Source organism: Callionymus lyra, chromosome 5 (assembly GCF_982586985.1).
Source record: "Callionymus lyra chromosome 5, fCalLyr1.hap1.1, whole genome shotgun sequence".
NCBI classification, from domain to species: Eukaryota; Metazoa; Chordata; class Actinopteri; order Syngnathiformes; family Callionymidae; genus Callionymus; species Callionymus lyra.
Window position 1 is genome coordinate 22,109,551 of NC_141822.1, and position 26,393 is coordinate 22,135,943.

Sequence of the window (26,393 nt, forward strand, 5' to 3'; positions counted from 1 at the left end):
ACTTCCTCTCTTGAAAGATATCTCAAAAGAGACAAAATATATTTTTGGTAGATGCTGTAGAAATGCATCAAACTGTCTCTCCATATGTCACTTCTGCATCTATCATACAAACATGCTGAGAAATCATCTACATTTCTGCCCAATACATATCTACAGAAGTCAATCTATGTGATATTTGCAGAAGAATGTCTGACTTCACACCACAGTTCCTACAACACAACAAAAATGTTACGACTAAAATGTAGCTTTTGTGTCAACACATGGCTTGAAAATGCACATAATTCCATCTATGGGAAATTATTTATTTTTGGTGTTCAGTTACAAATAGGAAAAATCTACTTTGACTACATTCTAAAAATTGTATTAGAATCATGATGTGATCTTAGAATTTTCTTTAAAAAGTATAACAAAGTCAAGATAAAAGCTTTTCCTAAAGAAACCTCACATTATCACAAGTATATGTTCCATTAGGCTTTTAGGATCAACCAATCGCAGCTTTTAAAATAACTAATTCCTAGCTTCCTCTTTTTGTAATTGTCTTCCTTCATGGCAAATGTAGCCTAGTCTGTAAATATCCTACTAAAGGACATCTCTATTTTAAAAAGCAATGTTCAAAAGACATCATTTCTATGAGAGTTATAATCTATGAAGTAAACAATAATTATTTTTCCTATTAATTGAAATAAGGCTATATAAATATAAAATCCATGTTTGGTATAGACCAAGTTTCATACTTGGATGTTTTAATCCAGTAAATGTTTTCATAGATTTCAGGAGTTCATTTCCTTGCAAAAAAACCCATAATTTGTTAATTACTATCACCCATTTGTCTTCAAAGAATAGACGACAAAAACCGAACGTGGTTTTTTTCTTTATTTTTTTTTCCAAATGGCGATGACATGAAGCTCGGAGGACGGAGAGGGGGCTGAAGATCTTATGCAAAAGTACCAATAGAGTAAAGGATATCGTATCAAAAATGTTTTCATATATATATATTTATATAGGACTCATAATTCTTTCTAGCTATGCGGAGCAGAGAATGCCGTGTTCGTTATTCGGGGAGATATGATTAAAAGAAAGAAAGGAATGGACACTTTTAGAGGAGGGAGAGGTGGGGTGGGGGGGTCCGGGGTGGGTGGGACAGTTCCCGTCACTGTCCAATGTTGCATCGGGTCGCAGCGTGGCGTTTTGGTTCCAACCACGGTGGTTTGAAACATTGACCGGATTCAGCATCAACGAGAGAAGGTCTTTCCACTGGAAGAGAGAGGACAAGCTCTCAGCTTCACACGTTCATCAGAAACAACTTGTTACACATGAGTCACAGAACAAAGATATGTCACGATCAGAGGCACATCTCAAGCTCAATAAACAAGTTCTATTATTTGACCAACTTCATGGGAGGCTCAGAGAGTGAATGCAAACATGGACACACACCACAAAAACAAACACACAGAGATAGAGCGCACACACGAGAGAGGCAGTGAACATGCTTTCAGGTCGAGATGACGTGAAATACGTACGAGATGGTCTTCATCTCTTTCTTCTCAGCGTCAGGCCGGGCGCGGTTGAGAACCTTGAGGAAGTCCGATGTCTTGGCCCTCATACGAGTGTGTATATAGGCCTGTGGAAAACACACTTTAGACACCGACTCATCAATTTATCCTCCCATGAATGCTTTTAACATCACAGCCATGTCAGCGTGAAACAAGACGCCATTGTTTTGATTCCTTCTTGTTTAAATATCCGCCCACTGAGACTCCACGCTGTCTGCAGCGTAAAGAAACAACGAACCTTCATTATCCAACTATGCAAAGCAGTTCTACTATTGTCTGTTTAGTAAACCCGAGTCACTCAGAAATGACTTATTAAAACTGGTTCTTTCCACTGTAAACATTAATAAGTGGCGTTTGCTCAGCAGGAAGTCGTCAGCTGGACACCATGACTTCACAAATGGTAGTTACAATAAGGAGCGCCAGACATCATGGCACGCACAGTTCACAGGTGATGTTTAAATATGGTTTTCCTTAAGTCACTGTCAAATCCACAGAGCTTTAACCTCAATAAACACACACAAGGTAACTCATTAAACCTTCCAAACACAGGCCTGGAAGAATATTGAACAGCGTTCCTGTGACCAGTGTGCAACTCAACAACTCATTCATTTCTCCTGGTTTCATGATGTCACGTGAATGAGGTCATAATCTCTGCTGCAATACCAGCTGGAAAAATATTTTCAGGTAATTGAAAACAATACTAAACTGATTTACAATTATTACTGATCAATAATTGTTTGACAATCATGATTATAAACGATCTTGGGAGAAAACTTATATTATCATTATCAACTGAGTAACTATACAATTTTCTGACCTAGTCAGCAAGTCTGATAAAACCACTGCAACTTATGTCAACTACTGACTTGTTAATTAAGGAAGTTACAACGAAGTATGCCCAACGTGGTGCCCCCTAGTGGTTGTTTGACTACTCGTTGAAAAAAACCCAGAAACGTATTGCCAGTGTTAATACAGTACATAATAAAATAATTAAATGGTTAAATAAGACAACACACAAAATTAACAATAGAAAAACAGAACCAAGCACCAAGTCTGTGACATTGCTTGATAATCGCATTTTAAATGTGACAATCTTAGATGATCAGGTTTGTTTAATCATGGAAGCAAACATCACGATCATGATTAAAATGTGAGTCATTGTGCAGACCTTTGTTGACGCCTAAATCGACACCTCAATAATCAACAGATCAACCACCTCTAGTAAGGCCTTGGACAAAGTTAACCTAACAAATAACAGGGTTTGAGGAATTATTTATTGTCGGAATGAAGCTCTTTTCCACGGTCACTACAAATGGTGTCAGGAAACTTCACACAACCAGACTAGTAGATGAAGGGGACTCACCTTGGAGCACTTTATGTGGTAATGCAGGTAGTCCCTGAAAGTGTGGATGAGGTTGATGGTGTTGTCTCTGGCATTAGCATTGGTGTGACGTGGAAATAGGACTGGGAGAGAATGAAACATTCAAGTTCAACGAGTTGTCTCGACAGAGCTCCAGCGAGAAAGCAAGAATCAATCTGACCAAAAGTGATGTAGCCAATGTTATCTCCGACGGCAGCATCCGTGTCTTTCAGCTCCCCGGGCGGCTCCCTGTGGCTGAACAGCACCTGCGGGGCCGTGTGACTGGCTCGCCGACCCTCTTTGAATTCCTATTCATAACAGACACAGGTTTGGGACAGTGAGCAAAACAAGCCCGTTTTAAAGCTCGGATGTCATTTCTCACCTGCATGAAGACCTTCCCGATGATGACATCGTCGTCGTCCTTGAACACTGTGCTGAACACAACTGTCACTCTGTCTTTTTTGGCCTCCACATACCTTAAAAGATCAACACACGTTGTTTGCTTTACACTAATCTCTAACTAGGAAAACTAAAAGATAATATAATGAGGATGAATTTAATTCTCTGGCGCGAGCCGAGACGACCTCTCATACATACATGGACTCGTCGTCTCTGTAGTGAACCACAGCTCTGCTCTCGCCCTCCTTGCCTTCCTCCTGGAACTTGAAATACTTTTCAAAAACGGAGGCGAAGCAGTTTCTTTTCAGCATCCCTGCCTGGTGAACCATCGCCTCTTTATTGCCGGTTAGATTGTCCAAGTCATAGAGAAGAGAGACATTGTAGCCTGAGAGGGGAAAAAACATCAGTTGCTTATTAATGTATGAACTTTCAGAAGGTTTACATATACGTATGTATGTAGAGTGAGGGAGTGCTGTAACAGCGATTAAGGGGGTGATGAAATTGTGAAAAATAAGTAGGAAGAGTAGGAATTCAGGTTTATAATTGGTTGTCACAGGTGAATGAAAATATTCTCAATAAAAAAATAAATCAGACATTAATGTCACAAAATTGCTGGAATTACCCAAAATCAAATGAAATGTTCATGTTTAAAGGCAGCTATAATTCCGAAAGTAAACCTTTAATCCGTCATACCAGTGATTCAAACATCTCATCACCAATGACCGCCACATGATAGAGAACAGTCAATGGAGCTTCACTGTGATGTCAATCTTTGAGGTAGAAATGTGATTTGACCTTTGAAGGAACTTGGATCTATGTAAGGTATATTTCCTGTAAATAGATTTATAGGGGGTTGGTTGCACTCTATTTCCTAACATTAATAAATAACATTGCAGAGAAAGACTGGGTCCATGTGCGTGTATTTGACCCTGCCAGTTATTAGACATAACGTTGGCACACATACATACAATGGTAGTAAAGGTTTGGCTGATCAAAGTATTGTTAAATATACATATTTTTAATGATGCAAGAAGGACTCACCAGGCTCTGCTGTCACCAAGGCGCTTCCATAAGCTCTCTTTAGCAACTAGAAAGTGGATAAAAACATTGAAATGAGTCTTAACCATTTAATAGCTTCACTTACTTTGTAAAAGAATAACAGACGTGGCAACATTTTGACGTGTCAGGACAAACATGTGCGCACAAAAAACTTGAAGACTTAATAACCGTTCACTTCCAATCATGGCTGGTTTACATGCGCTAAACTTGATAAAAATGCATTTTTTTTGTTCTTAATAAACCAATTCTTAAAAAAAAAAAAATGTAATTATCTGATATATATTCCAAATAATCACAAGATTAATGTGTATCAAAAGTAACCAGGAGTCTGTTTTATTTTCTTTTTAGATTCAACTTTTTTTTTATATTAAAAAGTTTTACTTCAGTTTATAAAACATTCAGGAAACGGATGTTTCAAGTGTACAGTGCTCGCCTATGCAAGAACCCTGTTATTTCTGCATCTGTATCACTGGCCATCTGATCTCATACTGCTGAGCTCGGCACTTTAGGAAACAAAAGTGAGTAGCGGCTCACAGTCAGCCCACTTCCTTGCCTGCGGTGATTCAAACACACTTCCTCATCAGATTTCTTCCTTACATGGAAACACAAAAACTGCCCGTGTGTGTTGAAAACAATCCACTTCGGTTTCATTTTATACTGCGTTCATCAAACCAAGGAGAATTTTTTTTAAAACAGATTAAAAGCTACAATAAATCAAGCTCCTCAGCACAGATCAAATGTTAGTTACAAAGTGCGCTAAAATAAAAACAAGGGGAATCTTTGCTCCAATTATAATTATAATAATAATATAATTACAGATAGATTGTTTATATGGCACCATTGAACGTACTTAGTGGATATGAGATTATGGAATGAGTTTTTAAGTGCTGAGCAATACAGCAGCTTTCCTTTTCCTCAGCTGTGCTGCAAAAAGGTTATTTAGCTTAACTGAATTTAAAAAAAAATACTTGTACGATTCTGACCACTCTCTCAGGGTAACGTGAACCTACACAGAGCATGCAAAACCAAAAACACCCACAGACCACAGCCACAGACATCCATCCTGGCAAACTGTTCTGATTCACATGCTTTAAGTTTACAAGCTTCTTTTAAAACAGCTGTGTATAAACCAATATGCAAGGCAAGCACTGCTAATACAGGCACCATAAAATAAAAATCCTGTTTTCACAAGAACACCACTCCTAACTTTTTAGGCATATAATTCTGGCTAACATCAATATCAGACATTGAATAATGATATTTGACTATTTATACAGTGAAATGTACCTCGTCAGCTCCATGCTCTTGTAGCTCTTTGTAGAACTTTAAGGAGATGCTGACCATCACTTTGGTCTTGTCCCCATTGGGGTTGGAGATGTGGTAAAGGACCCCATCGAAGTCTGCGATGAAAAAATAATTAGGACTTGCATGTTAACAAAAATATGGCCTGGTAAAATAAAAGCAAAGAAAAATATTGGACCCCATTTATTAGCAATAAATCTGTCTTTGTTCATTGGGCCGAGAGGGCGGGGGAACACCCTGGAATAATGTTGGCTGTCCACAAGACACTTATAAAGACAGACGACCACTTACTGACACACTCCGACAATTCAATGAATGACTGAAAATGTACTCAGAGAGTGCATATTTCCACCAGCAGTTTATTTCATATAAACCTTCCAGAGACTCCTGGATTCAGATGGTAGTGCAAAACACCCTCAATATGTCATGCAACACAGCAACCAGTTCAATTACTAATATTTCATTTGTAACATTGAAATCTGTCAATAATGTTATTGGAAAACCAGGCAAAACAACATGAAAATGCCTTGGTGTAGGCAAATATTTATAGTGTATCTAGATTTCTGTGGTACTTACTGATAACTCATTATATATTGCAGCCATGTAGGTGTGAATTCTTGCTGATTTACACCTAGATGACAAACTACTTCACTAAAAGTAAAATGATGAACTGTATTTGACTAGTGATGTCAGACACCCTCGAATCACAACTAACATGACAGTAACTGAATTAATCTCAGAACAATATGGTTTTGAGGTGTGCTCTATCTAACAATAATGGCTTTAAATAAGATAACGTTTTAACACCAAACATATATTGTCAGATGCCAGATGTGTTTTTTATAACACTTTTTTTCTGTTATTAATAGAAAAATAAGAATTTTAATTGTACTGGGTTAAGTTTTTTTGGTGGAAACATTTCCATTTTTTAAGATATTTAGTTATAATTACATCAAAATTACAACAATAAATTTAAACTTTTGACTGATGACATTTTTGTTGAAATGAGTTTCACAGACTTGAGTCGTATACATGTTTAACAGTTTTTCGTTTATAGGTTAAACTTGCTTTTAAAAACTATCTGACATATCTGAAAAACATGTACTAATGCTAATTATCGACCATAAAAACAAAGTTCTTTTTTTGGTGTATACCTCCGCAGCCTTGTTTTTCATCTGGGAGAAGTATTAGCTTGTGTAAAAAATCTAAACTCTAATCCCCGCTGATAAAAAAAACCCACAAACAGCAGACAGGTTGTTATGCAACTCGGTAGATAACCTCACCTGCAAACGTTACATCCACAGCCTCTGGTTTGGTTCTGGAAAGACAAATGATCATTTTAATTTTAGGGTGGATCATGCAAACAAAGAAATTCATTATTTTAATTTGGAGAAAGGTTCTAATACGTTTACAGGATCAGACCATTTTAAGAACAATAATCCTTAGTAATAGAATTAGAATTAACCTTTTTTGGATCAATTCTGGGACATTGGAAAGTAGTTAAATGTTGATCCTATAGAAATTCAAGTCAATTTAACCTTGTTATCTACGTCACCAAACAAGACGCCAAAGCCCAATAGATCTATTTCTACACATAATCACAACAACTGGAAAGAGTTGGGTTGGTGCTTTGACATACTTACAGGCAACATATAGGTTTTAAACGACATTAATAATACAATTGTGCTAATGTCTAGAAACTTGGTAAACTAGTCTTGATGTCATCTTACATTACAGAAACAGGACACGTTAAATAATTGAAAATAATATAGATTTTTCTCTTCTCCATTATATATTTGAACTTTCTTAATTACCAGTTTATTATATCTCATTAACTTCATCTGGAGCATATAGAGAAACAAAATGCATAATTTCTACATGCACAGCTACCAAATATCATCCCCTCTGTGCTTCTTTTTCTTTTTACCTTCAAGCTAAAAACATGCTCATCTATGTTGCCACAACTTGTCGGAGCAGCATGTGAATGGACCTCCAGGTATATCATAATAATAGACTAGACTCAGCTTGAGTTAAGGAATGCGGAAGTGCTTGCTGACAGACCAGTGTTCTATCAATTCGAATAATAACCAGTTTCCTCGACAATTCCATAAGATTAGTGGCATTCATAGGCGGTAGAAATATTACAAATATCATCTTTTTTAATAGATTGTAGTATCAAATCGGAATAACCGGGGATTGAAATAGAGCGACTCGGACCTTTGGTAAATTCATTTTAAAATCAGGAAGCTGAGATGGACTTCATAAAAATGTTATTAAAAATATAAAAGCGAACAGTTCAATGTGTTCATTTTTCTACAGAAGCTCCAGTCGGAAGGTATTCTGCTCGACACGGATCGTGCAGACACACCCCAGCTCCAGGCAGCCTCATACACAAATAAGCTTGTTTTTCTAATAAAAATCTCATTTTCTACCGCTCGGGGACCATATGCTAGACTCGAGCAACGACGTGTGCGTCTTCTCTGGGTTTTTTATCAACCCCATGCATTCGTAATTCCTCGAGTTTCGCTCAGTATATGACTTTAAATGCGCTGGTAGTTGGCCGTGTTAGCATGTTAGCATGTTAGCCAGGTGATCTCACCCGTTTGAAGCTCCGTCGAACTTGAGCGACAGCGTCTCTTCTATGATGCGGTTGTTGACTTCTAACAGGATCATAGTAGTGGAGTCAGGGGGGGTGAGCTAGGGGGTAACCGGTGGTGTTTTCTAGGCGAAATTCTCGGAGCCAACAAATAGTTCCTCTCTTGACAGACCCGACCGTTTCCGCCGAGGATTTTTCCGCCTGTTACTTCCGCGTAGTTCAGACCAAGGACCCCGAGTGTCCGTATTGTTGCCTGTTTGAAATTAAAATCAGAAGCTACCATTTTTTGTTACACATCTTTGCAGAACACATTCCAAAAAACAACAAGAAATCATGTTTTGTATTATTATCCACATTAAGTGTGTCTGATGGGAACGTTATCGTTTCTCTTATTTGTTCACGGTGATCTTTTTTTCCGTCATGCATTAATAAATAATAATAATAATAAAAATAAAATAAATCGAGTACATGTATTAAGATATTTTTAATAAATAACTTTGCTGGATGTGAACTTAATTCACATTTAACAAGGTTTTTGATTGGCATGACATTTAATTGCAAATCAATGAGTAACAAGCGACACATCAAATGCTTCTCTGAATATAAAAAAATGGCCAAGAGTCCAATGTTTGATTTAGTTCTGGTCACTGATTCTCATACTTCTTCTACACAGGCAAGCAGCTGCAACATCTTATACACAAGTTGAGCGTGGATTTGACATAAAAAGATAAAAACTAAAATGGCTACATGACTCAAAGACAGTCGGCGGCCAACAACAAACGCTTGCACAAAGACTGGTGTTTCTAGTTAAAAACAGTTCTAAGAGGTTTCATTAGGAAGGTCGGTGATGCAAATTTGTTTGCACAAAGGAATGTGGACGGTAATGCGACTGTAAAAACACTTGTTAAGAGAAACATTAACAGAAAACAAGACCTTCTGACTGATCCAACAGTAAATTCCATCCACTTACAATGGTGACTCTTGTGGGGATGATTCAAGCTACTACTATGTGTGCGAAGGTGATTTACGAGTTCAAAGATGTTGACTTTTACATTAGGACCTGGAGGATGTCAACATGTCCTATCTGTCTGAGACGTCTAAACCTCACAATAGAGGCTTTGTCACGCATACTTATCTTAAAATTAAAACCATGTACGTACCTCAAGGAGACATACGTTTATAAAATCAGAGTTTTACTGGCCAAACATTAACCTGAACTGCTAGAATTGTATTTTTTCTAATCTTAATCTTTATTTTTTCCCACATTGGTTGATGTAAGTAGTCCCAGTTATACACACATGAAAGATAAAAACTAAAATAAGAATACATACAATTAAATAAAAAACAAAACATTACCAAATGCTTATGAATAATGCTTTAAAAAACAATTTAGTAACTCAATAATAACAATTAAATAAATATTTTAACAGCAATAAACATCAGTACAGGTGCACGCACAACATAAGTGAAGGGAGGGAGTTATAAACAAGCTACGTTATGACTTTAGTCAACGATAAATCCGGTCATCGACTACAAAAAAAAACAACAATCAAATAATTTCTATGAGTAAGTTAATCAAAAATCTAGACACTTGACATGACTACACACACCGACACTGGCTCACCGGAACAGATAACTCACGAATAGCTCACGTCTCTGAAACCATCAATAATGTCTTTAAACCATAGTTTAATATCAGGTGGATCATGTGAACGCAAATAAATGTTGCCTAAATGTTCAAAATATAGTTTTCTGAAGCCTCAAAAAAAAGTTTAAAATTCCACGTATTTTGACTACAGAAAGTTGAGAAAAGGGTGAAAAGTGAATGTCTCCTAAATAATATCCTTAAACCTGGGTTTAATATCAGGCTGATGATGCGAACGCAAATAAATGTTGCCTAAATGTTGAAGATGTTGTTTTCTGAAGCCTCAAAAAAATGTAGAAAATTTCATGTATTTTGAATACAGAAAGTTGAGAAATGGGTGAAAAGTCAACATCTCCGAAATCGGGAAATAATGTCTTTAAACCATAGTTTAATATCAGGTGGAACATGTGACTGCAAATTATGTTGCCTAAATGTTGAAAATGTGGTTTTCTGACTACTTTCCACAATTACACAAACGGACACTCCCTATTCTTAGAAATTCCAAAAAAGAAAAAACAATAAATATATGTTATATGTTAAAGCATTCTTTGGTTTGTAAATTATTACAAATTACAGTGGGGCAAAAAAGTATTTAGTCAGCCACCGATTGTGCAAGTTCTCCCACTTAAAATGATGACAGAGGTCTGTAATTTTCATCATAGGTACACTTGTACAACTATGAGAGACAGAATGTGAAAAAATCCAGGAATCCACATTGTAGGATTTTTAAAGAATTTATTTGTAAATTATGGTGGAAAATAAGTATTTGGTCACTTCAAACAAGGAAGATCTCTGGCTCTCACAGACCTGTAACTTCTTCTTTAAGAAGCTCTTCTGTCCTCCACTCCTTACCTGTATTAATGGCACCTGTTTGAAATTCGTTATCTGTATAAAAGACACCTGTCCACAGCCTCAAACAGTCAGACTCCAAACTCCACAATGGCCAAGACCAAAGAGCTGTCGAAGGACACCAGGAAAAGAATTGTAGACCTGCACCAGACTGGGAAGAGTGAATCTACGATAGGCAAGCAGCTTTGTGTGAAAAAATCAACTGTGGGAGCAATTATCAGAAAATGGAAGACATACAAGACCACTGATAATCTCCCTCGATCTGGGGCTCCATGCAAGATCTCATCCAGTGGGGTCAAAGTGATCATGAGAACGGCGAGCAAAAATCCCAGAACCACACGGGGGGACCTGGTGAATGACCTGCAGAGAGCTGGGACCAAAGTAAGAAAGGTTACCATCAGTAACACACTACAACGACAGGGAATCAAATCCTGCAGTGCCAGACGTGTCCCCCTGCTTAAGCCAGTGCATGTCCAGGCCCGTCTGAAGTTTTCCAGAGGGCACATGGATGATACAGCAGAGGATTGGGAGAATGTCATGTGGTCAGATGAAACCAAAGTAGAACTTTTTGGTATAAACTCAACTCGCCGTGTTTGGAGGATGAAGAATACTGAGTTGCATCCCAAGAACACCATACCTACTGTGAAGCATGGGGGTGGAAACATCATGCTTTGGGGCTGTTTTTCTGCTAAGGGGACAGGACGACTGATCCGTGTTAAGGAAAGAATGAATGGGGCCATGTATCGTGAGATTTTGAGCCAAAACCTCCTTCCATCAGTGAGAGCTTTGAAGATGAAACGTGGCTGGGTCTCCCAGCATGACAATGATCCCAAACACACCGCCCGGGCAACGAAGGAGTGGCTCCGTAAGAAGCATTTGAAAGTCCTGGAGTGGCCTAGCCAGTCTCCAGACCTCAACCCCATAGAAAATCTGTGGAGGGAGTTGAAAGTCCGTGTTGCTCGGCGACAGCCCCAAAACATCACTGCTCTCGAGAAGATCTGCATGGAGGAATGGGCCAAAATACCAGCTACTGTGTGTGCAAACCTGGTAAAGACTATAGTAATCGTTTGACCTCTGTTATTGCCAACAAAGGTTATATTACAAAGTATTGAGTTGAATTTTTGTTATTGACCAAATACTTATTTTCCACCATAATTTACAAATAAATTCTTTAAAAATCCTACAATGTGAATTCCGGATTTTTTTTTCACATTCTGTCTCTCACATTTGAAGTGTACCTATGATGAAAATTACAGACCTCTGTCATTATTTTAAGTGGGAGAACTTGCACAATTGGTGGCTGACTAAATACTTTTTTGCCCCACTGTATATATTATTATTATTTTTACTGATTATATGGATCTGATCGTCAATTAGAAGCATAGTCCGTCTGCATCTGACTAAGAATCATATGTTTTAATTTATTTTACATCTATTCAAAGATTGAGACGAGTGAGACCAAGGGTTCACTACCTTTTTTGCACTACAGACCTGTTAAAATGACCTACAATTAAAAAAATAAAAAATAAATGGCACAACCTGCAAAAAACAGCAATGTTAAAAGTATAAAACTATATCTCACCAGAGCTCTAAATCAGCAGGAGCCCCAAGATTGTCCCATATAGAGTTTGTGTTTTACCGATTTTCTCTACAGACTTGTTTTCGCCTCGACATGTCAAGAGACACATTTTTTAATATGACTTTATATGAAAAAAATTGGGTCTTTTTTCAAAGTAAAATACATTTAAGACAGTAATAATTGAAAAAAAATAAACAATTTTCTTAAATTTATATGCGGTCCCTGTAAAAAATACCACATGAACCGGTCCCGGCCCGGTGGTTGAGGACCACTGAGTTAGACATTCACTTGTGAAATGGAATCAAGACAGTTCTTCCTAAAAGTAGAAATACAACACACCTATGTCGTGATGCAAAACATTGTTGTGACAGTGTTTCTTGCTCAGAACAACAGGTCCTTTTGCAACATTTATGAAGCGTGGTGGTTCTTGACTAGAACTCATTCTGAGTATCTAAACCAGAGGTCTTTCTCCTGGTAAAACAAAATCTCCTGGTACCAAAATAACAACTTTTTTTTTTAAATGTTCCCCCCAATAAAACCAGGGTGTCATAAACAAATACTTTGACGCTGATGCACGCAGGTGCAATCCTTTCTGGGAAGTCGAACAGGATATTGAGTCAGCTCACTCTGACGAAGTAACATCTGAGACGTCATGAGGGTCAAACATATCTCACTAGATAAAGTGGATGCATCACTCGAGGTAGGTCCGTATTCTATTCATTTATTGCAATAAATCATACATTTTATCTACAAAAATGTTGTTTACTTAAGTAGATTTTTAAGAAGTTCTCCCTCTGCCACAGTCATGTCAATCGTCATCGACTTCGACGAGGATTATTGGGATCTCCTCAATGAAACCGTGCACCTTAACCAAAGTGTCTTCACCGTGGATCCCAAGACGTTACCATGCGAGATCCAGCCTCTGGCCGTCACCCCGGCCGTCGTGCTGGGCCTCGTCAACTTCGTCATCTTCCTCCTGGCCGTGCCGGGAAACTTCCTGGTCGGCTGGGTGATCATCACCAGCCGCCAGACTCTGACCACGTCCGACGTCTACTTGTTCCACCTGACCTTCGCCGACGGCTTGATGGCCCTGACCATTCCCTTCTGGGCGTCATCTGTCATCCAGGGATGGGTCTTTGGAGACTTCATGTGCAAAGTGATCAGCCTCACCTTCGAGGCCAACTTCTACACCAGCATCCTCTTCCTGGCCTGCATCAGCGTCGAGCGTTACCTGGTCATCGTGCGCAGCAGCGACCCCCTCAAGAGGCACCAGAGGATGTGCAGCAGGCTCCTGTGTGCGGCGGTCTGGGCCCTCGGCGTGGCCCTCGCTCTCCCCGCGCTCTTTAACGACGCCGTCAAGCTGGACCCCGACAAGGAGAGGTTCATCTGCTCGGAGACCTTCGACATCGGCAGCTCGTCCTCGTGGAGGTTCGCCACCCGCGGCTTCCGACACATCTTCGGCTTCCTGCTCCCCCTCGTCGTCATGGTGACCTGCTACGGCATCACCATCGCCAGGCTGCTGAGAACCCGCGGCTTCCAGAAGCACCGGGCGATGCGAGTGATCATCGCCGTGGTGATCGCGTTCCTCCTCTGCTGGACGCCGTACCACCTCACCCTGATGGTGGACACGCTCATGCGGGGGGACTTCATCCCCTTCGACTGCGCCATGAGGAGGTCCGTCAACAGGGCCATCGTCGTGACGAACTCCGTGGCCCTGATGCACAGCTGCATCAACCCCGTCCTCTACGCCTTCGTGGGGGAGAAGTTCAAGGGCAGGATGAAGTTGATGGTTCAGAGGAACGCCAGACAGGACACCATGTCGAGCGCAAGGTTCAGCAGGTCAACGTCTCAATCGTCGGTCGGTCAAGGAGCCATACTTTGAAACCTTGACGGTTAAAAGTGAGATAATCAATAAAATCGGTTTCTAACATTAATTATTATTTTGTGTAAACCATATAAAAGTTCCGTTACCGATTTCTCCTTATTTTTTTGTCGTTTAAATTGCAGATACAATACGAGTCGCTAGGGGGTGCTCACGTCGTGTTATTTTAACACATCTGTTAGCATATAACTTAACACTCCATCATCCTTATAGATCAACGATTAGTTTAATTTAAATTTCCAAAAAACTGTCTTGTACGTCTATTTTTATTATTAAATATAACATTATTCGCACTCGAGTTATTTTATTGCTTCAATGATGGTGTATTTTGCTCAACCTCATTTTACTTCGCTTTAATTTGTTTTGTTTAAATAACTTTGAAATACACTCAATGACACCGTGTTCGTTTCATTAAAGCCTTTAACTTTCAAAGGGCCTGAAAAAGAGAACAGCCTTGGTTGTAATAAAAAATGCTTTACCTTATATTTTATGGTTTCGTCTTCCTGAAAGTATTAGGAGTGTTTAAATGTTGGTACTTCATTCGTCAAATAAGAAAAACTTTCTGCTGAATTAAAAAAATGAAAACACCATTAATTAACGGCATATAGAGGATTTCTTTCAAATGTTAAACTGTACAAAAATAACGAATGTATGATTTGCTAATATTAGAATGAATCACCACAGTGTTATCAGTTCATGTACAGAAGTATTTATTAAAATTAAACTTCACAAACAGTTATACATTTCTCCTGAAGGCACCATTGATGACAGAAATCAAACAAAGCTCTCATTATTCATTCTTCCTCTTCAGTTCGTGGCAACATTATATTAACAGCTGATTTACATTAAATACTGTCAGTAGTTATTTCACTTATTCTGCATTTTACATTATTGACAAACGCATGCTTATTTCTTTAAATACATTTTCACATTGAAAATATTTTCGGTAAACAATCTCATAAAAATCACTCACTTGAGGATTAAGGGAAGTAAAATACCAGTGCAGTCATCTACTGTGCTTCGACATAATAAAATAATGTCATTCACCACGTTAACAATCATCATTTGTCATCTTGTGTTTTTAACAAATACTTTATCCTACGTTTTTCTTAATGAAAAGTATGCAGAGAGTACTATAGCGTATTAGTTTGTGCGTACAAAGGCATCATTGTCATCAGCAAATAAGGCATCTTCAAACATGTATTTGCAGCATAAATAAAGCTCTTATTCATAAAAGTGCACTTGAGTATATGTCGGCAGAATTTTAATTCTTGGCCTAAGTGTTTACTTTGTTTTATAATTTAAATATAGTAAAAATACTGATAATTTTTTGCTTCCAGTAGCTCTTGATTTTTTTTTCTGTAAACTACAGAAATTAAGTCAAAGTTCCATTAAAAATACCATCAGCCGATTCAATTCCACTAAACTTGCAGTGGTGTGATTTGCGAGGCTTCAAACTACATCCTAAAGTCCCACCAGCTGACAGCTCTTCTTCCACAGCTCTTCCTGGAGCTCGACGTCGTAAGAATATTCGGAGGACGACACCTTCTCTCCGTTGTACAGGTAACAGCCTCCGCCTCCCTCCAGTTCAGTCGCTGCTGCTGCGAAGACGCTGATGGAGGCGCCCTCTGCCGGTGTCTGGTGGGAACAGTTTGTAAAGCGGGTTATTCATGACGAAAATAGACTTGAATATTACAAATCAATTCGCTTTTTAAGACCTTAAGAGATGCTTAAGTATTAAAGTATTCCATTAGCCAAAAGTAGTATACTTAAAGCTAGTTTTATCAAGTATACTTGCAGTGTATTCAAAGTATACTATTTGATCCTTTTTCAGATTAAATCAGAACATTTTAAGTTAACAGACATATACTTTTAAGTATGCATCTATACTACCAGTGTACCAAGTATACACTCCCAGTCTATAGTTTAATTTACAGACGTGTACTTAATGTATACTCAAAGTATAGTATTCTCTATACTAGCACTGTTCAAGGTAAATAGTCAAGTACGCACTTTGGTTTATTAATGTATACTCTCTTGTAAAAGTATATTCAATAAACCATGGTAAAGTCATAGTGAATGAGGAAACAGTTACATTTGCAAATTGTTTTCTTGCCAAACCCTCTTAAAAACGAATTCACTAGAAGTTTAATTTATGTTTCTCCATTTGTGTGCCTGTCTTTCAGGTCCACCTTTGACCTGAACTCCAGCACCTGTAAATTTAAATTTATAATGAGGGTAATACCTCAAAGCCTATTGCCATAATCCTTGGCGCAGTTTTCTGGGAACATCACAATAATACAGTTTCCCAATTGAAAAAGCAGTGTACTGTACTTGAAGTACATTTTAATTTACAAGTATACGTGAGAGCACTATTTTGAGGTACAGGAAACTTCAAATAGACTACTTCAATTTTAGTATAAAATAATGGTAGTAAGTAAGTAATGGTTATTTCTAGAGCGCCTTTCTAGACCAAGGTCACAAAGCACTTAGACACAGTTAAAATATATACTTAAAAGATCGAGACACATAAGACAAACACAGGAGTCCCACAAAGTCAGGGAAAAGCCTGCACAAACAGTACACGCCAATAGTGTAGTACACATTTTGTACTAGTGTTAGCATGTTCCTCGCTAAATATTTTGACTCATATTTAACACATTCTACAGCGTAACGTCCAGATGAAACAAGAAACTATCAAATATTCTCTCCTTCGCTGAAAAGCTCCTGAAGCTTGCATTTACCCTGAAGAGAATCTTGGCCACGGGTTTCTTGGCCATCTGTGCGAGGGTCCACAGGTTGTCGTATAGAGCAGTGTCCACCATGCCAGGATCCACCGCGTAGAGGGAGACCGGGAAGCCGCCCGCCGTCATCTGCTCCTGCAGGAAGTAGGTGAAGAGCACCAGGGCCAGTTTGCTTTGGGCGTAGGCTCCATGAGAGGTGAAGAACTCCCTGAAGAACCAAAGAGAACAAGTTCTAAATCATCAGTTCTTGCTGGCTTCAGTCGATTCCGGTTTACCTCCGGTTCAGGTCGTCCATGTGCATGAAGCCTGCATAGTGAGTTGCAGACGACATGTTGACGATGCGTGCAAAGTTGTTCACCCGTCCGGCTCTCTTCATGCAGTCCAGCAGCAGGTTGGTCAGCAGGAAGTGACCCAGGTAGTTGAGGCAGAAGTGGAATTCAAAGCCGTCCTCCGTGGTTCTCTCTGGAACCATCATGGTCCCGGCTAGTACAAAAAAGATACTGTTCTCAGCAGGCCTAACACAGACGCAGTATTTATATTTGAGGCGGGGACAGCATCGTACCGTTGTTAACCAGGACGTGGAGAGGCAAACCTCGGCTTTTGAATTTCTGAGCAAACTGTCGCACTGATTTCAGCGACGTCAGGTCCAGGAAGACGAACTCGGCTGGAAAAAGTCAATATATAAAAGAACATTTCGGACATTTACATTTGATTTATCTAAAAAAAATAAAGATCCTAATTTTATTTTCTATTAATTTCGTGTGAACATATTAACAAAAATGAGAATTGAAAGGATAGATAAAATGTAGAAAAATAGGAATGTAGTCCTAAAAGATAAAAAAATCTTCAAATCTATCGGTAAAAAACTGTGATGGTTATTTTTCAGGGATTCAAATTTACTGATAATGTAAATGTTGTTTCCTTAAACTGAGAAATTAAATAAATCTCTAATACGATGTTGCACAAAGTTAAGTAATCGATTACGAAGAGATTCTATAAAAAAAAAGAAACCTTGTGAATCTTTTAACCTTTTTATAAATCCTTCTGAACAGCATGTACTTACTTGACTGTGAAATGTTCTTCTCGGTATCTCTAAATTACCTTTTCCTTCGCTTCTTTCTTCCAGAATCTTCCGGACGGCGTCCGCACCTTCTTCTTGTTCGTTTCCAGCTGGAGATGATGAAGATCAGAAAGCCTTTGTGGGTCCAGTGTTTGCTTTGATCTCATTTATTTAGGTAACGCTGACTTTATCATGGTAATAACTATTGTAATAGCTGTCTGATACCATTAACATGTGTGGTTAACATCATTAAAACAATTGTTATAACTGAAAACAAAAGTGTGTGCAATATGATTACAATTAAGGCATCTTAAACTTTATGAAATTAAAGATTTTATAACTCAACCTAAAAACATTAAACGATGACCTGGCAATTAAACTGACTTCACTTTTTACATCTAGTATGTGCTAGTAACAGTTGCATACCTATGATAACATGCATGCCAAGGCTGGCCAGGTGTCTCGCTGTCTCAAACCCCATTCCTCTGGTGCCCCCCGTCACAATGGCAACCTTCCCTTTCTGCATGGGCAAGACTGTGAGATAGAAAGGAGGCGACCACATGAGACACTCACGATGATCTTACACATCGGTTTCTTTACACAATCAAACTAAAACTTTTGTTTAACAAGTCACATACACAAAAAAAATGCAAATATAAAATTGTTTTTTCATACATTTCTATTCAGTCTCCCCCCTACATCAGATGTTAATAAAAAACATTTTTGTGAAAAAGTCGATTTCCTGTAACAGCCGATATGCGTAAACAAAAATCTGAAATTAAAAAGAAAAAATAATGGTAGCCTTTTAAATTCAATACAAAAATGTAACCACTATTGAAAAAATAGTTAATATTGAAAAAAAAACTATTTTGGAATAAGAATATCCAACATGTGTTTTAAATGTAATTACTTAGTAAAAAATAAAATAATACAATTCTTCAATAGCAAAATTACTATTTTATATTAGGATGAATTGAACACAGAACATAAAGAGGCAGGAAATGGTGAAGAGGAAAAAGTTTACTTTCAAAACAAACTCATCACAAATCCACTTCATATGATTGAACTATGGTAACAGTTGGATATATGTAATACATCATGTAATATTAATATACACATCAGATCTAAACCACATTCAAAGGTGTTTGGAGATGATTAGGATCACATGTATTAATTAGTTCAGTAGAATCCACTCAGAGACTTTTTTACCTAAAAACTAAATATACAAGTATTTAAATAGAGAAGAGTAGAACTCAATGTGATCATGAAAATAACAACATATCATTCCCATCAAGTGATGATATCAGTATCCGAGTATTCCCTCAATATAAAATGCAGGTTTGCACAGGCCACAAAGTTATTAGTGATAGTAGTGAGAATGAACATAGGTAAAAATAAGATGAGATCTGAGAAAATATTATCTTTTGGTTGAAGCCAGAAAACTTGGCAGCCAAACGAAAACCTCTTTTGGTTCCACTTTTAAACTATCCATTATTACTTGTTTTGAATGGAACGATTTACGATGCAGATAAAGAGTGGAAAGTTACTGAAGTGATGCACCCTCAAGGTCACATGTTGGGTCCTTGACATTGTCAAAATCCCCACAAGGTTCAGGCTCAAAGTAAGTGCGCAGATTCTCGTACAAGAAGACTTGCTGATCCACGAGCGACGAAGCTAAGCGGTTCCTCTTTCCACAAAGAGCCATTCCAGAGGAGCTAAAGAGCCGGTGGCAAGGAGCACTGGTCGCTGGGACACACCAGTATCTCTGCAGAAGCTTGGGCAGAGTGGGAAACAAGGCTGCATGGGTTGACCACCAGTGCAAAGGGTCTTCGTTCAGCCCGAGGACTCTTTGGGATTTGTAGTTGCTTATCTCTTCTACTACCTCAAAATGAAGTTCTTCGTGATTCTGGTCTGCATCGAACTGACAAAACAAGGCAGCGAGAGGATTTCCTTCAGCCGTGGAGCTTGATGAACATTCTCTCGGACGGTTTGCTTTCTTGCTCGGCGGCTCCTCTGACATCTCGGCAAAGTCGTCAAGTCCCGACCGGTCAGCGGTCAGCTTCTCTAGCATGGTCCTGGCCTCCTCGATGACACTACTTTCAACTTTAACCCTCTGCTGTGCCGTCAGAAAAGGAAGCCTCTTGTACCTTGGGTCCAAAAATGTGGCAATGTTTAGAAACTCTGAGATGTCTTGAGACAACTGGGAGTTTTGCGAGTAGGTGCTGGACAGGATGCGGGAGAGGACCTCCTTGGCCATGCTGATCTCTTTTAGATCCCCCTCAATGGGTTTGAGAGTTGTGGTCAACAGCATGTGAAGCACTGGCCTCACCATGCTGATCGTCGGGTACCTGCAAGAGGTGAACATGTCTGCCACTACTTTGAAATGATGAAGAACTTCGATCAGACCGTCCAAGATGGCCCAGTTTGGACTGTCCATTCTCAAGTGATGGCTGCCGGGACTCTCCCTAAGATAGGCAGTGACGGCGCTTTGTTGCTCTTTCAGCTTTTGTAACATCGCCAAGGTCACCAACCAAGACCGTCCCCGGTCTGTGATCAGAGCAGACGGGACTTGATTGAAGTGGCTCTGGATGTCTCGGTCTTTGAAATGGTCCACCAGTTTACGGCAACATCCTAAAAAGCTCTCCATCTGCGGGAGCTGGAAGACACTGTCCATGGCGCGGTTGATGGTGTGTCCGAGGCAAGGCATTTCTATGGACAGGTCCAAGAGGGAACAGGCTTTGCCAATGTCCACCGATCCATTTGTAGTGGCACCGACGACCTTATGAGTGATTCCCCACTCATCGAATGCTTCGAACATTGATCTGGTGATATTTTCTGCCGTGTTATCGTCGTGAACCTCAAACGTTTTCAGACACTTATTGACAGAGACAAAGGTGTGGGAGACACTCTGGTGGACGGAATGCAGAGACAGAGAGATATAGGTTCGGTTCTGATTTTGCCAAAGATCTGCACTAACCCCACAGTTTAGAATGGCAGCAATTTCACTGAAGACCGCATCCCGGTTGCACCAGTACATCTGAGGAAGGATTTTCAGGACTACCTCACTTCTACTCGGGAGCGAGTATCCGGGATCGACGGTGTTCATTAGGGTCTTGAAACACGGCTCGTCGACGATGGATGCGGGATACAAACCCTTACAAACGAAGTTCATGATGGCCGTGGTCAGATCACAGTGTCTTCTGTTGTCATTGCTCAAGCTCTGCCTTTGGCTCGAGTCTTGCGGCGGTCGACGAGAAGGTTTACGTTGTATTGGCCAGTGTACGCCTGGAAACGCTTCACGCGTTTGGTTCATCGAGTTGCTTTTTAACACGTCGGAATACTCGTACGGATGGTTCTTTTCTAGGTGGTAGGAGAGATTGGACGTGTTTCCAGAGTAAGCAATTTGAGTCATGCAAACACGGCAGTAAATACGCTTCCAGTGCAATATGCACCCGTCAGTATCGGTGTCAAATCCAAAGTATTTCCAGACTTTGCTTTTTGCACGGGGATGTGAAACGAGGTTGAGGTGACAGCATGCGCTCCCCGAACTTTGACCCTCCATTGGTTCTTTTGGAGAAACTTGAAGGTGGGATCTGGAATTACTGAGTGCCTAACAAGAATAGTGAAATACATGTTTAACAAAAACCAAAACAGTTCAGGATAGTACGAGTTAGAAAGTCTTTGAATAAACCACAACAGTTACATTTAATAGCAACAAACATTTGCCTGACGGAAGAAATCTTGTTCGGAGTAGCAGTATAATTTTCTTAGTTTAAATCAACGGCCTTTATAAAGTATGGAGTAGACATTTTATTATAATTATATATATATTTTTTTGCAAAATTAAACCCAACAATAATCAATTAAGCCTTAGCTATTAAGAAAGCATATTTGGGAAATTAAGAATATTCAATGCAATTCTGTTATGAGAGTTACGTTACTAAACCATTACATTTAGTTTGCATTGATGCTAGACATTTAAAATCTGCTCAATTGAAATGATAACAATACTATAAGGCAACTATAATTATAAAAAAAAAGATAATTCATATTGATGCTTGTTTAGTAACGTTGTTGTTGTCAAATGTTTATTCCGAAGCTGTAACATTATGGGTTGTCAAACGTATTGAAGTGTTGCGTCATAAAATGCAGATTGTAACAAAAAGACTCCAAGGGTGATGAATTGCTGTTTTTTAATATTTTTTCAATTGCAAAATTCATTCTACCATAAAAAAAACATATTTTACAAAAAAAAAACACTGCAGGAGCAAGAATGTAGTAAATCTCATAATCCATGTTTAACTAGCCTGCATTCCAGGAAAGATTACTGGAGTAAAGCTTTTTTTTCCCCTGGTTTATATCTTTGTGTTGGATCTTAATGCATCAAAATCGTAGATCCAGACAAAAAAAACAATGTATCTATATTATTTGCGTTTGATATTTAGAGAACGATGCTTTAAGTGTGTAGATGGTTATCTCAATACAATCTCTACCAGTTGTAAACTGTTTTTTTTTAACACAATGTAATTTTTCAACGATATTTAAAACTTTTGTAAATATTTGTGTGTGTGCGTGTGCGTGGGGGTGTGTGTGTGTGTTGGTACTGGCAAGCAACGTGTTACAATGAAATAGTACAATGGAAACGTAGCTTTTTAAACTTCTGTTTTTTAAAAAAATATTATTGTAGAATTTATTTTTTTTAATGATATGGGTAATTTAAAGTAAAAGTAAAAACAACAGTGCAACTTTAAACGTACTGCATACATGTTAATATTTACATCCGTTTCGTAGACGTCTGGATGACACACTGTAAGAGTGACAGCTAAACATTTATTGAGAATAAAAAGGACAGTCTGACCTGGTAGATCGAAGGATCTGTTGAACATCTGGTAGATCAGGACTTTGATCCCGCAGAGGTAGAGCTTGAGAAGAGCCGCGGTCGCTGTAAACAGCCACATGCTTCTGCTTCCGCCGGGTGCTACACGATGATGTCTCCGACGGTATGGCGGCCTTTTTGTCTGATGCGATCCCCTCGAAGGTTCCGCCTCCAATGCATCACGTTGTCAAGATATGGTTGAAACGTCATATAATGGAGAATACAATCCGATATTTGTATGCGTTCGGGTGTATTATCATTTTCAATATTAGACACTCCTTCTAGATAATGGCTTCATTTAGCAGAGCTCGAGTGGAAAGTACATGGTACAGGCTGTGCTGTGGTTAGTGGTTGGGAATATTGATGGAAATTCCTGTGCTTCCTAGGGGCAATTTTAACAAACAAGTGTACATTCTTTGAACGATTTTAATACATACCAACAAGAGGTTATGCAGTCTTGTCCGTATTTAATTTTTTGATTAAGTAAAAAAATAATAAAATATTAATTATAGAGGCTTTTTTCTCTAGTTTATCATTTTTTCTCGCTCCAGGTACGGGTGCACAAGGTTGCATTGAGAAATAACCTAGTAATTGTTCTTCAACACTTCAAGTCATATGAGAGATTAACCTCTGAACATGTTTCAAACTTTGGAAATTACAGTCCTTTTAAGAAAAGGGATCTTGTTTCAAGCTTGCGGTACCAAAGGGGCCCTTCCATGGTTCAATTATCTGTCAGGTGGTGGGATGGGTTTATGATGCTTCATGCAACAATGTCCTTATTTTTTTTTTAATGGCATGATCTATGATCAATTGCCCTAAAGAGCTTTTTTCTTTTTAAAACCTTTCACCTGCTGACTTTTAAGAAATAGAACAGCTTCATGAACCTTATCATTAATTTAGGAAATGTGGCAGCGTAAAAGTGAGAGTTATGGAAACCTGAGATAGTAATCTCAAGTACTGATATGTGAAAATATGTGCTTATTTACAGTGACCTAGATTTATATACTAAGTAGTTGTATACTAAAGCCATTGAAAACATATTTTCATGTTTCTTCTTCTTGTTCATGTCTTTTTCCTACTCACTGGCGACGCATGAGTGCCTAAGCTTAACCAATAGAAGCAAACATTTCTGTCAGTAAGAATGCCAAACTCAAACATATGTTATGCCATTAATCTAATATTGACATATCCAGACTGTGAAATAGTAATTCATTGCTTAAAATATCAATTTTGTGTTTGTTTCAGTCACTTTATTTGGAAATAAATAGAGAGATATTGTCAATCGTACACTTTTTTCACACAATTTTTACAGATTTAGATATTTTAAATTCTGGTCTTCAACATGTAAGAACATACACTGCAAAAATGGATAGTTAGGTCTTATTTTAGATCTTGCTTTGGATAGATTTAATACGAGTCAAGAATTGGGTCTCATTGCAAGATATTAAAAGACAAAAAGTAAACCAGAGGTGCTGGTAATCATTATAACTAAATTACATTAAGATTGGAAAAACATGGTGTAGTTACATTTTATTAATACATTGTTCTTGTTTTTAGAAAGTTCTTAAAAGAAGAAAAAGTTCATTCGTAATTTTTTTTCTTCATAAAAATAGCAATAAATAGAGATTTATTGTCAATCGTACACTTCTAGTCCGACACATTTTTGTTCTGATACATCACTTACATGCAATAGAATTTAAAACTAGAAATCCACATTTTCAACTGCTGTCAACCAACTCATTAACTGAAACCAAAAATGCATTAAAACTATTTTCACTGTATTGAGAAAATAAAAACAGCAATTTTCAGCTGATCAGAAAATACATTTTTCGATTAAGTAAATACTTATAAATCGTTACATACTGTAATTCTGTCTTTATCTATGTCATTATGTTTTTATGGTGTGAACATTATGTATGTTTTGCATGTTCTAAAGTATGAAGACCAGAAAATGTTTGGCGTTCTCCGTGGTTGGTTAAAGGAGGACCATGAAAACCACGAGCGGAACCAACCGATGATAGGAACTGGATGAAGTGAAAACTCTATTTATAGGACAACGATGTACACAATATGTCCTTTTATTTTTGTGTATGCTTTCTCATGCTTTCTAGGTGTGACAAAGTTATTCACCGTAATCTTTAGTTAAACATTAAGTCAAATTACCTCTTGAATATATTGTTTATCTTGCTAGATGGCTGTTTTCCAGATCAATGTTTTTTTTCAACACTTTTCCCTTTCAATTTTAAACAGGAATATTTCACTTATCAAGATCTAGTCGTTTAAGGATTCCATATATTGTTTAAAGCAGTACCTACATTTAAGTATATATGCAGTCTATATAAATATATATTTCAAATTAAATGTAGTAAAATATTTAGCTTACAAACTTTGACCCCATTTGGTTACCAAATAACTGGTTGATATCACATGAGTGGAAATAAACTATCTGCTTCCTCTGAGGGCATTCTTCATTTTTAGCAATACAACTTAGTATTATGAGAAATCATCATGATCATGCAGGATCATTTGATAAGTTTAATCAATTATATCATAATCCAATGTAGTATCACACATTAATCGATTTAACATTTGAATGGTGTTTAAAAACATCAAAAGATTGATAAGAAACGTATAATAGGGGCAAAATCCAAATTTTATAAGATTTTTTTATTTCATTTTTACATTTTCATTAGGTCAGACAGGACATGAAACACTAATGGATCAGTAGGAACCAACAAATTGAAGTAAGGTGGTCACTGACGTCTGTTATAACTGATTTAGTTGTTTTCCAGTTTACATTTTCAACATACAAACAGTTTTAACAAAGCAGATACAAAACAATCGTCCAGATTTCTTTGTCCCAACAGAAAAAAGCAGAAAAAAAAGAATATAAACAATATATATACAATATACAATGAAACTGATTACTAACGTTTACATAATGTCTTATGTAACTACTATGTAAAATTTTTTGGACAGGACCAAAAAATACAGATAAGTTAAAAAAGAAAGAGAAGAAAATAGAATAAACTCCATTTAGGACAAATAATACAACATTTATACAAAAGAGCTTAACATTTATTTTTCTTTTAAACAAATATCCTGCATTTTTTACATAATAATGTATAGGTTTGTTTACTTATATCTAAATCTTATATGAGATTTAGATATTTTAGATTATTGTCTTCAAAATGCAAGAACATAAACTGAAAAACGGATAGTTAGGTTTTTAGATCTTTAGATAGATTTAATATGAGACAAGAATTGGGTCTCATTTCAAAATATTAAAAGACAAAAAGTAAACCAGAGGTGCTGGTAATCAGTAAAACTAAATTACATTAAGATGAGAAAAACATACTTGGTGAAGTTAACTTTTATTAAGACATTGTTCTTGTTTTTAGAAAGTTGTTATAAGAAGAAAAAGTTAATTCAGGGGTTGTTTTTTAATTCATATTAAACATTCTTTTTTTAAAAATACTTATAATAAGA

At 37.8% G+C, this 26,393-nt stretch overlaps 4 protein-coding genes across 5 annotated transcripts; 1 reads left to right on the plus strand and 3 right to left on the minus strand.

Moving 5' to 3' along the window:
• Positions 1 to 858: 858 nt before the first annotated feature.
• arpc2 (actin related protein 2/3 complex, subunit 2) lies at positions 859 to 8,470 on the minus strand. Its single transcript, XM_087791437.1, has 10 exons — positions 8,273 to 8,470; positions 6,957 to 6,991; positions 5,659 to 5,771; positions 4,354 to 4,399; positions 3,511 to 3,697; positions 3,296 to 3,389; positions 3,095 to 3,221; positions 2,917 to 3,017; positions 1,521 to 1,621; positions 859 to 1,254 (listed from the first exon to the last, which is right to left on the minus strand). The coding sequence occupies exons 1-10, from the start codon at positions 8,344 to 8,346 to the stop codon at positions 1,233 to 1,235; spliced, it is 900 nt and encodes a 299-aa protein (XP_087647563.1). The 5' UTR covers positions 8,347 to 8,470; the 3' UTR covers positions 859 to 1,232.
• A 4,549-nt stretch (positions 8,471 to 13,019) lies between these two features.
• LOC148079764 (C-X-C chemokine receptor type 2-like) lies at positions 13,020 to 14,707 on the plus strand. Of its 2 annotated transcripts, none has more exons than XM_087791443.1 (2): positions 13,020 to 13,046; positions 13,146 to 14,707. In XM_087791443.1, exon 2 carries the CDS (start codon positions 13,148 to 13,150, stop codon positions 14,222 to 14,224), a length of 1,077 nt encoding a protein of 358 aa, XP_087647569.1. In that variant the 5' UTR covers positions 13,020 to 13,046; positions 13,146 to 13,147; the 3' UTR covers positions 14,225 to 14,707. The 2 variants fall into 2 exon arrangements, with proteins under 2 accessions (XP_087647569.1, XP_087647568.1); XM_087791442.1 differs by having other exon boundaries at positions 13,025 to 13,042.
• Positions 14,708 to 14,845: 138 nt separating this feature from the next.
• On the minus strand, positions 14,846 to 23,002 carry dhrsx (dehydrogenase/reductase (SDR family) X-linked). Its single transcript, XM_087791444.1, has 7 exons — positions 22,887 to 23,002; positions 18,455 to 18,562; positions 18,070 to 18,138; positions 17,531 to 17,632; positions 17,244 to 17,451; positions 16,969 to 17,176; positions 14,846 to 15,862 (listed from the first exon to the last, which is right to left on the minus strand). Exons 1-7 carry the CDS (start codon positions 22,984 to 22,986, stop codon positions 15,689 to 15,691), a joined length of 969 nt encoding a protein of 322 aa, XP_087647570.1. The 5' UTR covers positions 22,987 to 23,002; the 3' UTR covers positions 14,846 to 15,688.
• On the minus strand, positions 19,031 to 23,002 carry LOC148079766 (E3 SUMO-protein ligase ZBED1-like). Its single transcript, XM_087791440.1, has 2 exons — positions 22,887 to 23,002; positions 19,031 to 21,638 (listed from the first exon to the last, which is right to left on the minus strand). The coding sequence occupies exon 2, from the start codon at positions 21,588 to 21,590 to the stop codon at positions 19,572 to 19,574; it is 2,019 nt and encodes a 672-aa protein (XP_087647566.1). The 5' UTR covers positions 21,591 to 21,638; positions 22,887 to 23,002; the 3' UTR covers positions 19,031 to 19,571.
• Positions 23,003 to 26,393: the final 3,391 nt, after the last annotated feature.

Excerpts from the sequence above, each read along its gene's own strand:
- arpc2 (XM_087791437.1), bottom strand. The coding sequence starts at position 8,346 with ATGATCCTGTTAGAAGTCAACAACCGCATCATAGAAGAGACGCTGTCG. Across the intron at positions 6,992-8,272 it reads TTCGACGGAGCTTCAAACGG|AACCAAACCAGAGGCTGTGG; the intron begins GTGAGATCACCT and ends TTGTCTTTCCAG. Across the intron at positions 1,255-1,520 it reads AAAGAGATGAAGACCATCTC|TGGAAAGACCTTCTCTCGTT; the intron begins GTACGTATTTCA and ends TCTCTCTTCCAG.
- LOC148079764 (XM_087791443.1), top strand. The coding sequence starts at position 13,148 with ATGTCAATCGTCATCGACTTCGACGAGGATTATTGGGATCTCCTCAAT.
- LOC148079766 (XM_087791440.1), bottom strand. The coding sequence starts at position 21,590 with ATGGAGGGTCAAAGTTCGGGGAGCGCATGCTGTCACCTCAACCTCGTT.
- dhrsx (XM_087791444.1), bottom strand. The coding sequence starts at position 22,986 with ATGTGGCTGTTTACAGCGACCGCGGCTCTTCTCAAGCTCTACCTCTGC. Across the intron at positions 18,563-22,886 it reads CAGATCCTTCGATCTACCAG|TCTTGCCCATGCAGAAAGGG; the intron begins GTCAGACTGTCC and ends TCTATCTCACAG. Across the intron at positions 17,177-17,243 it reads ATGGACGACCTGAACCGGAG|GGAGTTCTTCACCTCTCATG; the intron begins GTAAACCGGAAT and ends TTGGTTCTTCAG.